We start from the raw sequence: 19,881 nt of genomic DNA, 5'->3' as shown, positions 1-19,881 counted from the left end.
GTCCTTTTTTGTTTTTTTTTTTTTTTTTTTTTTTAGCTAAAGGTTTGAACTGAAGTAAGTGGGATCTGCCTTCATTTCTGAAACCATCTGAACCTGCACGAAGTAAATGGACCCCATGTCCTGTCTCTAGCCCTCATAATGTCCACTGGTCATAGGCAAAAACATCAGTCCCCTTGTGCATTTCAAGCCTCACAGAACTGTCTGCTTTTTAGTCTCATTAACACACTGGAAACTCGAAGATGGAGGCAGTGTTATGGAAAAGAGGATGTTTGAGTTGCCCACAGTTTGAAGTAGTTACTTGGTCGGTGTGCCTTTAAAAACAAACCATCCTTTCAGTTCTTTCTGACAAATGGTCTTATTTAAATTCTCACCCAATCTCAATTCACTAAAACTTTACTAGCTTTCTGAAAGTTCCTTAATTGATTTGAAAGCAGTCTTGTGTAGGCCTTACTGTTTGGCTTACCTTCCATGGAAAGGGGGCATTATAATTAGCACAGTCCTTTTTAAAATGCATTTTTCCTAAATGGCAGTTAAGCTGTTTTGGAGCTGGATTGAAAATGTTGCTCTGGCAAGTTGGTATCTTCAAATGGCCCGGAATCCCCCAGGGTCCCTCAGGAAATTGGCCATCTGACGCCCCTCATGGTGATGTTGGCAGCTCTGTGTGGGATTCCCGCTCTGTGGCGGTCTTTGTGTCCAGGCCTTTGCTTTTTTGCCATATGGGTGGAGCATGGTGTGGGTTTTTGCCTTTTGAATTTTATTTCTTTAGAGCACTTAGGGGTTATCCTCCCCTTCCCCTTTCCAGAGTAAAAGATGTTTTCTCTCTTCTGTCCCCATTTGCTGCTTCCTTCCTTGCTTACCATAGAGAGTTCACAGCTGAGCTCCAGGCACCTGGGGCTTGCTTCTTAGCTGGCATTGGAACAAATTAAGAGCTGCCCTTAGTGCACCAAATGGGGGTGGTTAATTAACCAAGAATGTGACACCCTGAGGCTACAGCACTGGCATTTTTGTAAGTAACAGGCAATAAGCAAGTATTCTTTTTTTTTTTGCAAGTATTGTTAATTGTCAGCTCATTAAATATCAAATCGGGTGTAGTAGGTAAGAGCTTGGAATTGTTTCCTGAAGAAACAGCTTCTGAAGCTGTTGACCAGCTTTGTGAGTTGCCTTCTCTGTGTTCCCTTATGGTGGGACCTGATTGTAAGCCCATAAGTCACCTTGTCACATCAAGCTAGGCCCTCCTGGGTTCTCTGGATATATTACCCGGCTGAATTATGCACGTATTCATTCTGACAGAAAACTGATATTTATCGAGGGCTGACTATGTGCTAGGCCCTGGACTGTGGGGAATGCCATGGTCACTTTGCCTTAAGTTTCTCCCCATCTGGTTCAACCTGAGTGCTTTGCAGAGATGGAGTCCCTGGGTTGCCCAGTTCCCACCAAGACCAATAGCAGAACACAGTCCTTAGTCTGGTGGTTGGTGCCTTCTGCCGCCTTGTCCTGACCTGCACGGCTGCCTCTTCTCCCCCAGTACCCCCAAGGTCTGGATGCTGGAGACAGATCATACCTGGAGATGCCACTTCCTGTGAGCGTCACCCTGCCTATCTCACGTGTCCCCTTGTAGCACAACTCTCACCATGTTTATTAGGGAAGGAATCATAGCATAACCATTACTGCCTATGAAATAACTGTTTCAATATGTGCCAGGAAATGTGCAGAGCACTTGATATATGTCAATCATCTCACATGGTCCCCACACCAATCCTTTCCAGGAAGCTTGATTCAAACACTTTATAGCTCTGGTGAATGAGGCTCAGAAAGGTTGAGAAGTTTGCCTAAGGTCACACAGCTGGAAAGTGGACGATTTGAACACACCTTTGGCAACTCCAAAGCCCATTCTGTTAACCACTCTTTTACTCCAGATAAGCCCCAGAGTAGCCCACAGAAACCTCTGTCTAGGACTGCAAAATCTCAAGCAGCAGCTGTCATGGTTCAGTGTTCCTTGTATGCCTGAAGCGGGGAGTGGGGTGGAAGAGCGCAGTGGCAAGTGATCAGTCTGCCCTCGGTCTGGGAGGGGAGAACGACTGTATAAACCACACGCGTGCACACGTGTGTGTGTGAGAGATGTTCATCCCATGTGGCAACTGAAGTTATGTAAGTAATTTGCTTTCAATTGCTGCTGTAATAAAAAATTACCACCAACTTAGTGGCTTAAAACACCACAAATTTATTATCTTACAGTTCTTGACATTAGAATTCCAAAATGAATCTTATGGGGTTAAAATCAAGGTGTTGGCAGGTCTGGCTCCATCTGGAGGCTCTGGGGGAGAATCCATTCCTTGCCCTTTCCCGCATCTAGAGGCCGGCCACGTTGCTCCTCCATCTTCAAAACCCGTAGCATAGCACCATTAAATCATTGTCTCTGTCTCTCTGCCTTCTGTTTCCATTGTCACATCTCCTTCTCTGACTCTGACCTTCCTCTCTCCCTCTTCTAAGGAGCCTTGTGATTGTATTAGGCCCACCTGGATAATTCAGAATACTCTCCCCATCTCAAGATCCTGAAACTTAATCTCATAGCCCCTTTGTTATGTAAAGTAACATATTCATGGGTTCTGGGGATTATGATGTGGACATGTTGCGGGGGGTGGTTGTTATTCTGTCTACCACCAAGTGTAAAGAAAACCAGTGTTCTGTGAGCCAGCCTGGACATACTGTTTCTCAGGTGGTTTCTGAGGGCTCTGGAGCAGCTGAAGCATTATTTAGGTGTGAGCTGAGGACAGCCTCGTGGAGCATCTGTCTGAGGCATGTGCTGAGAAGCTGTGCACTTGACGACTTCCAAGAGCAAAAAGTCTTTACAGTACACACAGGAGCTGGTGCCTGCAATGGTGCCTCTTGCTTCCAAGCTCCAAGATCAGCCTTGGATGGTCACAGGGTCTTTTGGTCTCTGATTTTCTGTGGAATTAGTATTACCATTTTGCATCCACATTCACAGAGGTGCCATGCCAGTCAAATCGTGGAGGTGGATCCCTGTGCTCCCATCACGTGAGTGTGCAGGCAGACTAATGTGTCAGGAGCAGAGGGTGAGAGAGGCTAGGCTAAGGTGAGAAGCCCTCGGAGGAGCAGGCCCCGGGTGATGGGAAGGGCATTCTGGGAATATGAAGGTCTCCAGAACATGTGCTGAGCAGTCATGCAGGCCCAGACGGGGGTGGAAGGTAGGAAGGAGAGTGATTGAGAAGGTAGGCAGGGGCCACGTCAGGAATGGTCTAGGAGGTACAGGGAGCCAGTGGTGGGCTTGGAGCAGACGAATGAGGACAGATTTGCGCATTAGGAGATCACCTTGGTGACCAGAGCTCCTTGAGATCAGGACCCGGGTCTGGTTCATGGCTGAGTGCTCTTTGGGGCTTGGATGAAGGTGGAATGCTCAGTCAGTAGTGAATGGATGCCATAGGCAAGCCTCACTGTCCTTTGAGGTCAGCTCACTGGGCCCGCTTCTGAGCAGCTCCACAGACATCACAGAGACCTTATTTGGAGTGATTTAGGTTCTTGTGTACAGGATATAGCACATCTCGCTGTCTCGGGCTCCTTTCCACAATGCATTCATGGCAAGTGCCCAATGAATATCTGTTAAAAACGTGTTGCAGTAGAAATACAGGGCGAACAAGAGCAAAATGAAAAGCTGACAAAGTCCTACAAGCGAGGTGATTGGTCACCAGAGTCCTACACGCCTTGGAGCATGCTATTAAATGGAGTGCATCTCCTTTTTGAAAAGTGCTTCCTCTGCATGGCTTCACATGGTCCTCCTCAAACTCCCTTCTCAGAGGAAAGTCATGCAAATTGTCTTTTAATAAAAACAGTTGAGGAGATTCACACCCAGTGGAGTGAAGTGGTTTGCCCTTGGTCCCAGCTAGAGGATGAAGGATTAAGGTACTTACCTTGGCCCCTGGATTACATTTTTGTTTCCCTCCCCTGAGACTCCCCTGTCCTCTCCATTCTAGCCCAGTTATCCTTCCCTCTCTTCAGCTTCTAGTACATGGTGTTCTTACCCTGGATTCATCCTTACTGAGGCGCTGCATGTGGCATTTCATACACTGTATGCTTATTTATGGCTGGCCCTTTCACCCTAGCTGCAGAGACCTTGTATGCCATCTACACTGAGAGTTCTTGGAGGGTCAGGGTGTGATTTGAGATTTGTCTGTATGCCCTGCATGTGATCCACATACCCAGTTACTGTTCTTTGAAAGAATGAGCCACTTCGCTCCTGAGGGCAGGGATATTGGCTGTTGTGTTCACCACTGTACCTAGGATAATGTCTGGCTCATAATAGATGGTGAGTGAATTTATATCCTGGGGGTTTGTATGGGAGGAGAAGAGTGTGGCTTGGGGCACACCCCTTGGGCATTACTGAGGGATTGTGCGGGTTTTGCATCGTCTCTTTCCTGGTCCCCAGCTGGTCGTGTTGCTCTGGTCATGGCTATCTGTAAGTTGGGTATCCTCCAGTCACACAGACTGTGGCCCTGTCCCTAAGCAGTTATGGAGGCATTTAGGGTTTTAATAGGGTAATAACACTTTACAAAGTGTTTCCGTTCAGGTGAGGAATTCTGGAACCTTGTGTATGTGTGGAAGGGAGGGTGGAAGGAGGACAGCTGGAGAAGGAAGGTGAATCAGGAAGAAGGGGAACGGAACCCCAGTAGACCATGGGGCCAGTGCCCCATGTTGATTTAGATTTTCTGTTACTGCTTATTCCTCACTTTAATTAGAATGATGTGTGTCCATCCTCTTCTGCACAGCTGTGCTTTCCCAAGGTCTATGTTTATCTGAGCCCAGGGATACAGTTTCAGCGGGTATGCCTGGCTTCAGGATAAGCAGCGTGAACACGCTGGTAGCATATGGATGTGCTGGGGTTGTGACCTGAGACCCTGGGCTCCATCAGAAGTGTTCTGCACATTGTGTCTTAGTGTAACAATTGCCCATTAAATACCAGACTGCCAGCATATGGTTTTCCCTAACATCCCCCTTGTTGGGTGGAAACTTTAGCTGTGTGGTTAGAATATTTTCCCATCATTTAGCATTTAAGAATTAACATTTTGGGGGAGAATTCTGCAATTAATGCTGAATGGCACATTTGCAGATTATCACAGAAACAGTCAAACCAGTGTCGGGAGATCTTTAGCTGCTCTTTCCCATGATGGATAAGTGGTGGGTCAGGACAAGGTGCGGCCAACAGGAGGATTCCGGGGCTCCCTCTGTGGATGCTGTAATTAAAATGGGAGGTCTGGCAGAGTTGTTACCCCTGCTATTAAGAGTACAGATGGCTAAAAGCCACACCCCGAAGAGTTAGAGTTAGACCTTTCAAAGTCTTCTTCTATGATCCACCTTCTATGCTCTAAGCACAGGTATGGAGGCAGTGAAGACTTTTCTCATTAAAAGTAACAGCTTATTCCCACACTCATTCCTGGTCTTGGAATGAAAAACCTGTTTCCTTAGGCTTGAGGAATTGCCTATCTGTTATGGCTTAATAGGGCTTTTGGACGAGAGTGTCTGGTAGGCAAATTTTATAACCAATCAGTGCTCAAAGTGGATCCAACTGGAAGGGTTCCAGCTGGCAGCTCACGGTCACTCTCTCCCAGTTTTACTGTTAATGAATTATTATTTAACCCCCAAATGCAGAGCAGCCTCTGCTGCTATTGTTTCAGGGGATGTGAGTACTCCTGAGCCCTGTGGCCTGGCAGTTAAGAATCTCCTGGGCTAGAGGGAGCTGGGTAGGGGGATGGAGGGGGACACGGAGAGCGTGGATGTTGCTTGGTGACTGGCGTGACTCTGGGTCTCTGCGATCATGTGCGTGTTTTGACTCCGTGGGGAATTTGTGATGGAAAAGCAAATTGGCTTCACTCCTTCTCACGTTCTCCTGTTTTCCCACAGGGAGTGGGGCCGGCCAGCAGAAACAGCGGGCTGCATAACATCACCTTCAGATATGACAGTAAGTGAACGGCTTGACCGCCGAAGAATGGAGCCCTTTCAGTGATCTAAAGCTTCCACAGTTGTGCTTTAGTCAGGGACACTGCAGGTCCTGGAGTTGAGGGACTTTCTGAACCTGCTCAGGTTTGTCCACAGAGCTAAAGCACCTCAGTCTCAGTTAAGCAACCCCAAGTATTTCGGAGCTTGAACGGGTCAGTTGTCCTCTAAAGTGTTGAGAGAAGCTGTGTGGAGATCTCCCCTGATTTCCTCAGGACATAGCCATATCCTTAAGAAAAACGCAGATGCCTGTAGGACCCAGCAGGGGAACAGGGAGCACAGGTACCAGGTGCAGGAGTGGTAGGGACTGTGGTAAACCGGGTCGCCTGCGTTTGGTCTTAGAGGAGCACTGGCTCCTCCATTCCAGATCGGTGTGGTCTTGAGGGATGTCCCCTGAGCACAGCCGCATGTGATTTCCAAGAAGAGTGGGAAATTTGCATTTTTTTTCAGTATGGACGTTTAACATTTAAAAAAAATATCAGCATTTATTTAAAAATTTTCACGAACACAGAGTGGGCCAAGTGAATCGGTCTCAGATTGGCACAGGGGTCTGATTCATAGGAAGGATATTGTTAATAGTAGAGTTTTGACGATTAGGTTTGTTGTGTGTAGTTCTGGTGTGTAAGGGTCATGGAATGCTCCTAGAAATAGGATAGTTGTAAACATATTTATTATGATAATATTAGCGTATTCTGCTAGGAAGAATAGGGCGAAAGGGCCTGCTGCATACTCTACATTAAAGCCAGATACGAGCTCTGATTCTCCTTCTGTAAGGTCAAAGGGGGCTCGGTTAGTTTCTGCTAGGGTAGAAATAAATCATATTATGGCTAATGATCATGAAGGAAAGCGTAGTCATAGTTGTTCTCGTGTAGTGGTTAGTGTGGATAGGGTAAAGGGGTCTCCAGCTGGCCATCTTTGACTTAGACCTGGGTTCTCACCTTGTTCCCCACCTATCAGTAGTGAACTATGGCAGGTGACTCCACTTTGGCAAGCCTCAGTTTTCTCGTCATGTGAAATAAAGATTAACTTCTTCCTCAGCGTCATTTTGACACTTAAATGAGGTAATGTTTATAACTGCTCATCTCAGGAGCTAGCCTTCCGTGTGCACTCAGTAATTGATATCTATTAATATTAGAAGTCATTCCAACTGGAATTAGAATCCAAGTACCTTTTTGGCCCTTTCTCTCAAGGAAGTGTGACTTTTTCTGGATGAATTGTTTTCTGAGGGCAGGTGGGCGTGCTTTTTCTGATTAAGCATGTAGAGCCCGCCTTAGCATCTGCTTTTGTGCCCTAGGAGGTAATTATATAGAATTATGAGCATTTTAGCCTTATGAGCCATAAATTATAAGTAAAAATGTTAACAAGAAGGAGCTTGATTCATATTTAGTGACTTGACATTTGATTCATCTCTTGGAGAGTTATGAGTAAGGGCTATAGGTCACACTGAGGCCTCTGGAATAATCACTGCTAAAGCAGGGTTTTTGAGGTCATGTATGCAATCTAACAATTTTAAGATGCAAATATGGATGTCAAGTTCATGCCCGCAGTTGCTGACGTGGGTACTTTAAGTTAACTGATGAGAACTTACATGGGAAACTCAGACATTTCACGTTCATGATGTGTACATGTTCTGGGTAAATGCTATGATGCTAATGAAAGACTTGCAAGTCCATGAGACTTAATTCAGCTAAGTAAAGACATGTGTAAGGGATCTTTCTTTAGGTTAGAAAGTTAATTTCTAATATATGTTCTTGGTCCTGGTAGATCTTGTATTACATTCAAGAGTTCAAAATTTTCCGGTCAGCTGCAAACAAGTATTTGCATCTCTAATTTAATATGGGGTTTTGTGAAAGAGGATCCTTACCTATAAAACTTAAAAGTACCTTATTGTTTTCTTCATGGGACTAGATATTTGGCCCACGTGCCAATGCCTGTCCCTTGGTCATTATTTTCTTTGTAAGTCTTCAGCATTTAGTTAGAATTTAATTCACAACTCGACTCCTGAGACATCTGAAGCTAGGTTGCATATTGGCCAAATGTCATTTGGGCATAATTTTTTTGTACTCGGAATCCAAAACGTTAGAGTTGCTAATAATTGGATCCAGGCTGTGCAAAAAACTTAGTCATTGTTTTCCATTGAAAAAGATAATTTCTTTCTCCCACAAGGAAGTTCCTGTTATTGCTCTGTTGACTGGTTACTAGTTTGTTTGAAATAGCTAAGAACCAATCACCAAGTTTTCAACAAAAGTATTAAACTACAAATATCTTACTTTTCTATTCCTTTGCCATTTAACATTACAAAGAAAGAAAATGTCTTGCCTTTACGTCAAAATCAGTTTTTACAGATCCCCTTGCCTCCTTTCACGTTGCATTTCTCGTTTCTTCGTCATGCTCTGAGTGGGGTAATGCCTGAGTAGGCTGTAATACGTTGTCTTAATTTGTAGACTTTATATTTGTATAATTGTATTTACAGAAACCCAGAGAGTGCTGATTTTGGCATTAGGAATGAACAAAGGGAAAAAAATCATGATTTACTCTAGTTCGTGCATCTTTTCCTAAAGCTGTTTGAGTCAAAGGTTTCTTTCATTATAGACCTCAGTAAATGAAAATGTTTGTACTTTACTTGTATGGGGGGATCTTGTCTTTTTTTATACTGGGAAGCTGGTCTCAGCTAGGATTTTTGCAGGCTGAATAGTTCTGATTCAGAACTTATTTTTTAGTCATATGCTTTGTGCTGGGGATAGAATAGCAAGAGCCCTGCGTGAGCTATCTGAGGTGGCTTTCTGGGCTGGTCACTGGTGGCATTGCAAGCCACCCAGCCGATCACTCTAGCTGCAGTTTCCTTGTTTGTTCAATGTGGGTATTAAAACAGATGTTTCAACATTTTTTTCCTATTCTAAAGTTCTCTTCTGTACCCAGTGAACACATGTTGAACACTTTGAGAGTGAATTGTCATCAGAAGTAGAATTTGGTTTTATTAATTATTAACATCTTTTCAAAAGAAGAAATACTGAAATGTCGAGGTGGCTGTTTTTGAAGAAGATGGAGTTTAGGGAAGGGAGTATGCCTTCTGTAGGAGTTAGGCAGAAAAGCAGGACACAAAGCCGAGTGAAGGGTGGAGTTTCAGAGAGGAGGCGGGTGCATTTTAGCGCATGTGTGTTGTCCTCTAATAAGAAATTTAAAAAGAAGGGATATTGTGTGCATGTCAAAAGGCTTGCAAGCATATCCGTTAGATGTTAGCAGTTACTTCTGTGTGGTGGGAGGTTATGGATGACTTCTCCATTTTTTAAATATTCTGTTGTGATTTTCAAATATCTAGTGAATATTTTTAGTCATAAAAATGGGAAATGTGTGGTATAGTTTACGGCGAGCAGGGGGACAGGCATGCAGCAGACTCACTAGGCTTCTTAGAAAATGCCTCTGAATGCTTCACCCCCAAAACACCCTGACTTCAGAGTGGTAACGAGTAGTTTTGGAATCCGATGGAAGGCCTTTTGCATCATATACTAAAGAAAGTTTTCAAGTTTAATTACTGAAAAGAAATCAAGATAAAGCAGCGTAAGAATGACAAGTTAGTGTCTGTGATTCTCCATGCACAAGTGGCTGGAACAGCCTGCAGCCATCCTGGGAGGTCCCCCCACTGGGTCTGGCTGGAAGCTTCTGGCAGCTTTTTAGGATCCTTTTTAGACTTTGAAAGTGTACTTAGCAATACCAGGTGGCACAGCTGCTGCATTGGCAGGTGGCAGTGAGTCATGTCCTCAGACAAAATCAAAGAATCGGTGGTTTTCGTCTTTACGTGGGACTGTTTGGATTTGGGGGGTGTTGTGGGTGTCTTTGATGAGGTGGTGTTTGGGAACAAAGGTTTTACCTTTGACACACTAGTTAACATTGAAGGTGCTTTTGCTTATCACGAAATCAGTTAGTCCCTTTGGCAGGTCCTAATTGGATTCTTTAACAGTCTGGCTGTGAATCACTACCCTACGAATTCACATCCTCCTATGAGTTCCTTTTTCCCAGTCACCTTGCCCTCGCCCTCGCCCTCGCCCTCGCCCTCGCCCTCGCCCTCGCCCTCGCCCTCGAGGTTTCTTCTGAAAATGAACAAACCCCATATTACTTAGCCATTGTTTTGCTTCAGATCACTCTTTAATGCTAAAAACTGAACTGATGTAAATTATTATTGATTTAGGTAAAATGTCATAGTAGTAAAAAGTGAATGCCTGATACACACACAAACTCCAGACTTTACATAATCCTCCTACCACTGTCCCAGAATTTAACTCAAGGGGAGGGGGTGGTGTTATAAATAAACCCCACTGCAGCATCTTAAAGTTTTCCAAACAGCCAACCTTTGATGTCATCTGTGGGCTTTAAGGCACATGTCTTTTTTAAAAATAATTTCAGGCATATATATAGTTTAAATTAATTAATTAATTAATCTTTGGCTGTGTTGAGTCTTCATTGCTGCGCGCGGGCTTTCTCTAGCTGCGGCGAACGGGGGCTGCTCTTTGATGTGGTGCACAGGCTTCTCCTTGCGGTGGCTTCTCTTGTTGCGGAGCAAGGGCTTTAGGCACGCGGGCTTCAGTAGTTGTGGCACGTGGACTCAGTAGTTGTGGCGCACGGGCTTAGGTGCTCCGTGTCCTGTGGGATCTTCCTGGACCAGAGATCGATCGCGTGGCCCCGCATTGGCAGGCGGATTCTTAACCACTGCGCCACCAGGGAAGTCCCTAGGCACACGTCTTTAGACAGAATAGATTTGGCTAACTCCGAACATGCCCTGCATAATTTGAGAAGATGAACATGGAGAGAATAAATAAATGCTTAAATATAACTGTTCTCCTACCATATGACCCAGCAATCCCACTACTGGGCATATACCCTGAGAAAACCATAATTCAAAAAGAGTCATGTACCAAAATGTTCGTTGCAGCTCTATTTACGATAGCCCGGAGATGGAGACAACCTAAGTGCCCATCATCGGATGAATGGATAAAGAAGATGTGGCACATATATACAATGGAATATTACTCAGCCATAAAAAGAAACGAAATTGAGCTATTTGTAATGAGGTGGATAGACCTAGAGTCTGTCATACAGAGTGAAGTAAGTCAGAAAGAGAAAGACACATACCGTATGCTAACACATATATATGGAATTTAAGGGAAAAAAATGTCATGAAGAACCTAAGGGTAAGACAGGAATAAAGACACAGTCCTACTGGAGAACGGACTTGAGGATATGGGGAGGGGGAAGGGTGAGCTGTGACAAAGCGAGAGAGAGGCATGGACATACATACACTATCAAACATAAGGTAGATAGCTAGTGGGAAGCAACTGCATCAGCTCGGTGCTTTGTGACCGCCTGGAGGGGTGGGATAGGGAGGGTGGGAGGGAGGGAGACGCAAGAGGGAAGAGATATGGGAACATATGTATATGTATAACTGATTCACTTTGTTATAAAGCAGAAACTAACACACCATTGTAAAGCAATTATACCCCAATAAAGATGTTAAAAAATATATATATATAACTGTTCTCATTCTCCCAACTCTCTAGACTGCACCACTTACTTGAATCCAGTGGGGAAGCACGTGATCGCCGATGCCCAGAACATCACCATCAGTCAGTATGCTTGCCACGATCAAGTGGCAGTCACCATTCTTTGGTCCCCAGGAGCCCTCGGTAAGTGGTCAAAATGGAGTCCACCATGGTGACTGGTGCCCAGTGCAGGGGTCCCAAGCATGGTGGCCTCCGGGGCCAGGTGGGTCTTGACATGAGCATAGCTTAGGTGTGCCTCGGCACAGACACACTTGCTACTTGGTTGTATACACTTGCTGCACATGCATGCAGCTTCATGTTGTGCCTATGACTTGTCTTTTGTTCCCTTGGCTGTTACTGAGAGAGATGTGGGTTTGTAAAATAATAGTGTGAGAGTGATAAATGGCACTGAGGCCTTGGCCTATGTGTCTCAGCAGGTGTTGGGGGGACAGGTGACCTATCCAAGGATATAATGGCTTCAGTATCCAGCATCAGTGATCTCTGTGGCCACAAGGAGATGTGTGGGCCCAGCATTGGCACATTGTGTGTGTTTTCAGGAAAACTCCAGTTTTCATGAGAAACCATGAAATCAACAATTTTTAAATGTTGGCAATGAATTGAATTTTTATTTAAATTGTGTGGGCTGAAAAAAAAGCAAACTATAACAAATCAACAGAAAAGAGCAAACCCACATTATCTGGCCAGATCCAGGTTAGAGCTCCATCTGCTTGTCCTCTTTAATGAATTGATGACACACAGGAGAGGATGCAGTGGTTGAGTATGGAACCTGGGGAGGGCCCATTTGTTCAAATGGGCCTGGGTTTGAACCCAGAATCTACCTTTGAAAAGAAGCATTTAAATCTGGCTGAGCCCCAGCTTTCCCATCTGTAAAGTGTACATGACTGCCTCTTGGTTTGTTGTAAGACTTAGAGACAAAGAGTGGATATATGTATAACTGATTCACTTTGCTCTACAGCAGAAACTAACACAACATTGTAAATCAACTATAATCCAATAAAAGTTAAAAAAACAAAACAAAAACAAATATTGAGGGTGGAAATGTAAAATGGCACAACCACTTTGGAAAACGTTTTTGTATTTTCCTAAACAGTTAAACATGCATTACCACATGATCCAGCCATTTGACTACTATTTATCCAGGAGAAAGGAAAGCATATGTCCATACAAAGACTTGTACACAAACGTTCATAGCAGCTTTGTTTTTAATTGTCCAAAACTGGAAACAACGTGAATGTCCATCAGCACATGAACCGATACACAAACTGGTACATTCATACAGTGGAACACTACCCAGCAACGAAAAGGAATGGAATAGTGATATACCTAACAACATGGATGAATTTCAAAGTAATTTTTCTGAGTGAAATCAGCGAGACAAAAAAGTGCATGCTGAGTGATGACACATTCAATAAAATACAAACAAAGCTTTAGTGGCAAAAAGCAGGTTGGTGATTGCCTGGAAACAGGGGTGGGAGGGACTCTGTAGAGGCATGAGGAAGACTTGGGAGATGATAGATAAGTTCATTATCTTGATTGTGATGACAGTTTCATGGGTGTATATATATGTCAAAGTGTATGAAATTGTTCTCTAATATGAAGTTAATTGTATGCCAACTATGCCTCAATAAACCTGTTAAGAGTAAAAAAAAAAAGAAAGAAAAAAGAAAAAGAATTAGAGACACACATGGTACATTTCTAAAGAGAGCTCTTAAAAAACAGTGGCTGTTTTTATCATCATCAGAACCTGGTCCTCAGGTCTGCTCCTTGGACATTGCCACCGAATCTTAGAATTAAAAAAAAAAAATCTGGGGCTTCCCTGGTGGTGCAGTGGTTAGGCGTCCACCTGCCGATGCAGGGGACACGGGTTCGTGCCCTGGTCCAGGAGGATCCCACATGCTGCGGAGTGGCTGGGCCCGTGAGCCATGGCCGCTGAGCCTGCACGTCCGGAGCCTGTGCTCCGCAAGCGGAGAGCCCACAGCAGTGAGAGGCCCGCGTATCGCAAAAAAAAAAAAAAAAAATCTGACGAAGGGAAAAGTAAAATGAATTTCTTAATCTGAATGAGATAAATCTCAGAGGAACCAGATTCAGTACAGAGACAGGGAGGATGGATCAGACCTGTGGGCCTGACTCACTAATCCATGTAAATACTGCTGGATCTGAACCCAATGGGTTTTCCAAAAAGAACATTACCTTAACATTTAAAAAGAAAAATATCCTCTGTGGATAAGAGAGAAGTAGTCATTCCAACATAAAGCTAAACGGTTAAGGGGTTGGCCTGACACATTGCAGGCTCCCTCTTTAGAATGAAAGTAAGAGATGTGAGGAAAACGGAGATGTGGAACAGTGAAGGCGGAAAGATGTGCTTTTTCTGCATGATGGTTTGTGGGTGGGAATGGCTGGACAGGTTCTATCAGTTTCTATGAGGTTCTAACAAGGAGACTCCTTGGGAGACAGAAAAGCATATGGGTTAAGAGCACTCTGGGTTTGATCCCATCTCTGCCATTTGATCCCTCTGTGACCCTGGGCAAGTCATTTAGTGTCTGTATACCTCAGTTTCCTCATCTATGAAGTGGGGACAATAATACCTTCCTCCTGTGGTTGTGAGGATTTTATGAGTTAAATGATGAGGAGTAGGTAAGTTCCTTTATGGGAAACTGCCTTATAAAATTTCTAAACATTATATAACTACAAGATGTTAACAGTATTGTGATACAGGGGTTACTATGATATAAGATTTACATTTACTGCCTCTACTTCCACTCCCATACTTGCAGGTCTTTTAAAGATAAGAACTAGAATCATCCACTCCCACCCCAGCGGATGAGTTTTTATGTAATTGTGAGATGTACAGTCTTATAATCATATTAATCACCTGGCTTTTGTTAAACAGTTCTGGGGACATTGAATGAATTAAATCTTAGTATAAATAATAAGGATTTGTTTAAAAATCTTTGGGGGGAAGGGGGGATCTCAAAAGACAAGTTCCTGTGAGAGCTACTAAATAGTTGCTGGTCAAAAACCTTAGATCTTGTCAGCATGTGTGAATCTCGGACTATGGATCAGCCAGCACTCAGCCCCGCAGGAAGCTTTGTACTTGAAATAATACAACATGGCAGGGTCCATACTTGCACACTCTGTCCTCTGACCCCCTAAATGGCGAAGCTCTAATTGTAGCTCCTTTGCCTTTCCCACCATAAAATATGTGCTCTTCATTAAATAATTACAGGATTGGAGAACCTATTCGAAAGAGAAAAAGATTTCCCTGGCCTTTGCCATTGATAATTTTCCCACCTGGTTAATTGCATCCTGTGTAATTATTCTTGCCCTGGGAGGGGAAGGGTTGAAAATGTCTCCTTGTCTAGTGTTCCGAAAGAATGCGAAATCGATATCTCACCAATTGAGGCCGGCTTCGGGGAGCTCCAGCTGCAGTTGGACCACTCCAGTCTCCATGGGATACGAAGCCCCAGTACCGGCTCTCGTGGCCATCTGAGCTTAATCCTTTTGAAAGCAGCTAGTTGGACGTGCAGCAGGGGAAGCTCAGGTGGCGGGAGGCTGGGCCGGTGCCTTTCAGCGGCGCTGTGGGCGTCTCGGGGCCTCTGAGGGCTGTATGAAGAGCACACACTGGGCAGCTCTTGGGTGTCGGCCTTTCAGGCATGATTAGAGCAAGAACCGCTTTGTAACTCACATAGGCATTCTCCTAAGCTATTTAATCTCAAGCCTAGGAACCCCTTGTGTGCAGACACACACTTTGTTGGGAATTTTCTCCGTTGCTCAGTGAAACATGCAAGCAAATATGGGACTAAAACGGAAAGTATTTGAAACATGGTTTGGGGGGAGTCCCTGGTCAGCATTGGGAATGATCATCAGCTGAATACACCTTGTTTAATGACCTAGAAATTATATATTCCACTGCAGACTTTTATGATCAATTGTGACTTGAGTCTAAATATATGAACCCTATAGAGGCAATGGGCGTTTGTGCACTGGCTGGCTGGATGAGAGATTTATTAATTAGTAATGGTGGGAAAGAGCAAATCACCTGGCCTGTAACCAGAGGAATGCAGGGTATTTATTTTTCCTTTCTGTAAACTCAGATATTCCGGCTAGAGTTAGAATTCCTTTAACTCTGTTGTGTAGGTGGAGAGGACGGTAATCTTGGAGGAAGGAAAGTGCGTTCAGAAGTAATTAGGTCCACTTTTAATAAAAGCATTCTGCTTTGCTTAGGCATCGAATTCCTAAAAGGATTTCGGGTAATACTGGAGGAGCTGAAGTCAGAGGGAAGACAGTGCCAACAACTGATTCTAAAGGACCCGAAGCAGCTCAACAGTAGCTTCAAACGAGCTGTAAGTCACACGTGGGGAATGTGCTCCTGAAGACACACCATTGTTCTGGGGGCTGAATGGTCCATTGAAAGCCTGTGAAACTGGAGGAGAAGGGACTGTGGGGTCCACCCCACCTGCCAAGGTGGGCGATCCTGCTCTGCACTCCCAGAAACCCTCCAGCACCTCTTGGTGGTAAACAAACACACCTCTCAGGTTACAGGCTGGAGCAGCCGTCCTGGAAGGTGGCTTTGAGCCCTCAGGAGTGGATGTAGGCTCCTCCCCACCAGCTTTGTGCCACAGCTTCATTGCCAAAGAACAGACAGCGGTGCCCATCTTCCTTTTCAGTTAGGGGTCCAAACCTAAACTTGGTCCAGAAAGGAAACTTTCTGGACTTCCTCCTTCCCCCCGCAACACGTCCCCCAGCCCTAGAACTGTGTCTGCGTGACCGTCAGGGCAGACCGGAGCTCTCGCATGTAGGTTGGAAGGGTGGGTGATTTCTCTGTGACATCACATGTATTTTTGTTCCCTTTTAGGGAGTGGAATCTCAACCTTTCCTGAATATGAAATTTGAAACAGATTACTTTGTAAAGATTGTCCCTTTTCCTTCCATTAAAAATGAAAGCAATTATCACCCTTTCTTCTTCAGAACCCGCAGTGAGTATGGTCTTCCCTGCCTGTTTCCTGTGGGGAGACATTTCTTCTGCTTTTAATGACTTTTCGACAAGATGTGTTCAAGAGCACATGAAATACTAGTATGAAACTAGCATGGGGAAGAGAAAAAGCATTCAGAAAAGCAACTTTTAGAATTAAGATTTGGCCCAGGCAGTGTGCATCTAACCAGAGACACCCATTCCTGGCTTGTTCTGGAGTAGACATGGTGGTTGATTTTTTTGAAGGTGCTGTAAGGCAGCCATGTATTAAAATACTTTGATTAAAAAAAAAACCGGAATACAAAATATAAGTTGATTTCAAGGTAAAGGGTAGAGCATGAAATGATTCTATCGTGTACCTGTCATCAGGAGGGTGGCCTCTGTGAGTGATTGCCTGTCATTTTCAGGATTAGATTAAGAAAATTAAGCAGTATCCCTGAGGTTACCTCGTTCTAGAAAGTTTATTTATTTAACATCTATGTTAAATAAATGCTTTCCAAATATTAATGCTCTGTTCTAAATATTTTCCAAATATTAATGCAGTTTACCTCCATAACAACCCTCCAAAGAACTTAATCTTACCATCCCCACTTATTAGATGTGGAATCACACATAGGGAGGTTAAAGGGCCTGTTGGGAGCTGGGATTTGAACCCCAAGGAGCCTGACTCTGGAGTACACACTCTCAAGCCAACCATGCTGGATTCCCGTCTCTGTCGGGCTCTCCCTTTCCATCTGTTCTGCACACAGTGTGGTGTGTCTTTCATCAGCCTGAATTGCTGATGAATTTGGTGCCCAGGCATTCTGGGCCCCAGTGTTTCCCTCTTGCCTTCCTGGTCCGTCTTTCCAGGCCTTGGATGGTTGTCCAATCTGACATCCCCTCCTATGTGGCCTGCTTGCCGTGCTCATCCCTCTGTGATGTTTTTGTTCTCAACGCCAGCCTACATCCGTGCTTCCCTTTGTAGAATTCTTACTCTGGTTGTTTCCTTCTTTCCTTTTCTTTTTTTTTAAACTGTGGTTGTTTTCTATGCAGCAAAGTCATTTCATAACAGTTGATTTCATTTTCTTAATTAAAATAAGATTCCATAGGGCAGAGACCATGTCCGTTTTACAGCATCTTTCGATGCCTTACACATAACAACCAGATAGAGGATTCAAAGAATGTGTTTATGGAAAGCTTGCTTAAATCAAAACTCGCCTACTTTAAGATTTAATTTTCCTCATTGGAATCAATGTCTATTTTGGGGTGAGGCAGGTGGTGCATTTATCACCATTTCAGTGCATTGTGACCTTGATGCTGCCTTTGATTTTCTTGGCATTGTAAGATCATTTTCCAGAGGGTTCTCCCTGGGTTAGCAACATGGCATAAAGCGCCTCTCTTGTGTTTTTATCGCACTTAAATCCTATTTCAAAGCTACTGCCTTTGCTGCCTGGTTTTCAGTACTGTTGCTACTACTTAATAGATGCCTGGATGTCATTTTTAGATTCCATCAAAAAGATTCCATCAAAAGTTAGAGTGCTAGCTAAGGTTAAAATAACCTCAAGATAAATTATCAGCATCACTCTAAAGTTCTCTTGTGCCTAAACAGTCTACAGTGGGGCAGGGGCTGGCATTATTTCTGTCTACAGTTAAAAGAGAGCCCCCATGGGGCAGGAGCATGAACATAGGTCTCGCTGCCTTTGGCTGTGGCCTTTAAGAAGCTTTTAAAATCTGGCTGACTTTAATATTGTTTCCATTTATGTGGCATAAAGTGAACTGCATTAATACTTTTATATTGCACAATTCAAATTTTCATAAGATACAACTGGGCTATACTGAAAATCATTGTTGAGTTGATGCAGTTGAGGCATTTTACATTCTTTCCAGCAATACCCAGTGCCATATATTTATATTGTATTGAATTGTTGGATGAGGAAAATGTCAAACTGTGCTAAAACTAAAAATATGCATCTTTCTTAACAGCCTGTGACCTGCTATTGCAGCCGGACAACCTGGCCTGTAAACCCTGTAAGTATAGCTGTCCTTGTCTGTCACGTCTCTAGTGGTGTCGGGGCAGCCTCGGGGTGCTAACTCTGGTCCTTCCTCCTCCCAGTCTGGAAGCCTCGGAACCTCAACATCACCCAGCACGGTTCAGACATGCAGGTGTCCTTCGACCACGCACCCCATGCCTTTGGCTTCCGTTTCTTCTATCTTCATTATAAGCTCAAGCATGAAGGACCCTTCAAGCGAAAGACCTGTAAACAGGTGAGCTGCTAGGTGTGCATGAAGGAATACTCTGTGTTTTAAAATGACCCCTGGGGCCCTGGAACTTGGACGGTTCAATGTGAACATTAGGCTTTGTGGATTCTGAGCAGTTGGTGAACACTCCAGAATGTTATCACTGGGTGCGTCTCAGGGCCGTCCTGAGCCATCCCTCACCCCCTAGTTATCTCTACCGTAGCTGTCCCAGTGGAGATGTAGCAGACAAAGTATTACCAAGGAACTGAAACAATGAAGTAGTTGTGGTCTATTCTATATTTTAATTTTTAATATTTATTTATATGGCTGTGCCAGCTCTTAGTTTTAGCATGCAGGATCTAGTTCCCTGACTAGGGATCGAACCCGGGCCCCCTGCACTGGGAGCGTGGAGTCTTATCTGCTGCACCATCAGGGAAGTCCCTGTTCTTCCATATTTTAAGCATGAATCAGGTGCTCACTGTGTGCCAGTTACCAAGCTTTGTGGTCATTGAATCCTTACAGCTCAATGGAACAAAGGCTGCTGTTATCCCCACTTTAGAGCTGGGGAACCTGTGGCCCAGGGAGGTCACCTGGACTACTGCTGAAGGCTTCACAGCTAGTAAGTGAAAAAAAAAAACACATCTAGGAGCCAAGCCACTAGCATGTCAGTGGCTAGTGATTTTACACAGAGGCCAAGGTGAAGTAGAAATTCAGTAAACCAAGTTCTTAAACTAGAGGTGGTCGCGGGGGTGTGTGTGTGTGAAATGTTTCGTGGAAGTTCACAAGACTGCTAGATTACCCCATGAGAGCACCAAGAGAGGTTTTTGGTCATAGTGGCAGAAGTAGATGTGCTCCTGTGTGTTGAGTTCTGTTTTCCTGCTGGCTCTCACCTCTGTCACTTACCTTCAGCTCAAGTTAAAATTATAGCAAATAAAATATGCACAAACATGGAAGTGTAGTTTCTTTCCCCATCCTTTTATTAAGTAAAATGTATCCTAATTGGTTTCTTTGTCTTTAAATAAAAAATTGCTGCTCAGGGCACCACCAGCCAAGCATAGAATATGACAGGGGTCCCAGGCTCTCCTGGGCCTTTTATCAAAATGAAGTTCAAAAAAAAAAAAAAAAAAAAAA

The 19,881-nt window shown here is 44.1% G+C and overlaps 1 protein-coding gene across 1 annotated transcript in view; it reads left to right on the top strand.

The window, feature by feature from the left end:
* The window catches only part of IL17RD (interleukin 17 receptor D), a 62,692-nt gene that overhangs the window by 34,642 nt on the left and 8,169 nt on the right, over positions 1 to 19,881 (top strand). Inside the window, exons 2-7 of the mRNA XM_024746427.1 lie at positions 5,914 to 5,971; positions 11,559 to 11,684; positions 15,786 to 15,904; positions 16,417 to 16,537; positions 18,496 to 18,540; positions 18,626 to 18,777. Coding sequence (XP_024602195.1) covers positions 5,914 to 5,971; positions 11,559 to 11,684; positions 15,786 to 15,904; positions 16,417 to 16,537; positions 18,496 to 18,540; positions 18,626 to 18,777 — 621 coding nt within the window. The remainder of the gene's footprint in view (positions 1 to 5,913; positions 5,972 to 11,558; positions 11,685 to 15,785; positions 15,905 to 16,416; positions 16,538 to 18,495; positions 18,541 to 18,625; positions 18,778 to 19,881) is intronic.

Source organism: Neophocaena asiaeorientalis, unplaced genomic scaffold (genome assembly GCF_003031525.2).
Source record: "Neophocaena asiaeorientalis asiaeorientalis breed wild unplaced genomic scaffold, Neophocaena_asiaeorientalis_V1.1 scaffold251, whole genome shotgun sequence".
Taxonomy (NCBI): Eukaryota; Metazoa; Chordata; class Mammalia; order Artiodactyla; family Phocoenidae; genus Neophocaena; species Neophocaena asiaeorientalis.
The sequence above is the reverse complement of the archived record's forward strand: the minus strand, read 5'-3'. Positions and strand labels throughout refer to the sequence as shown.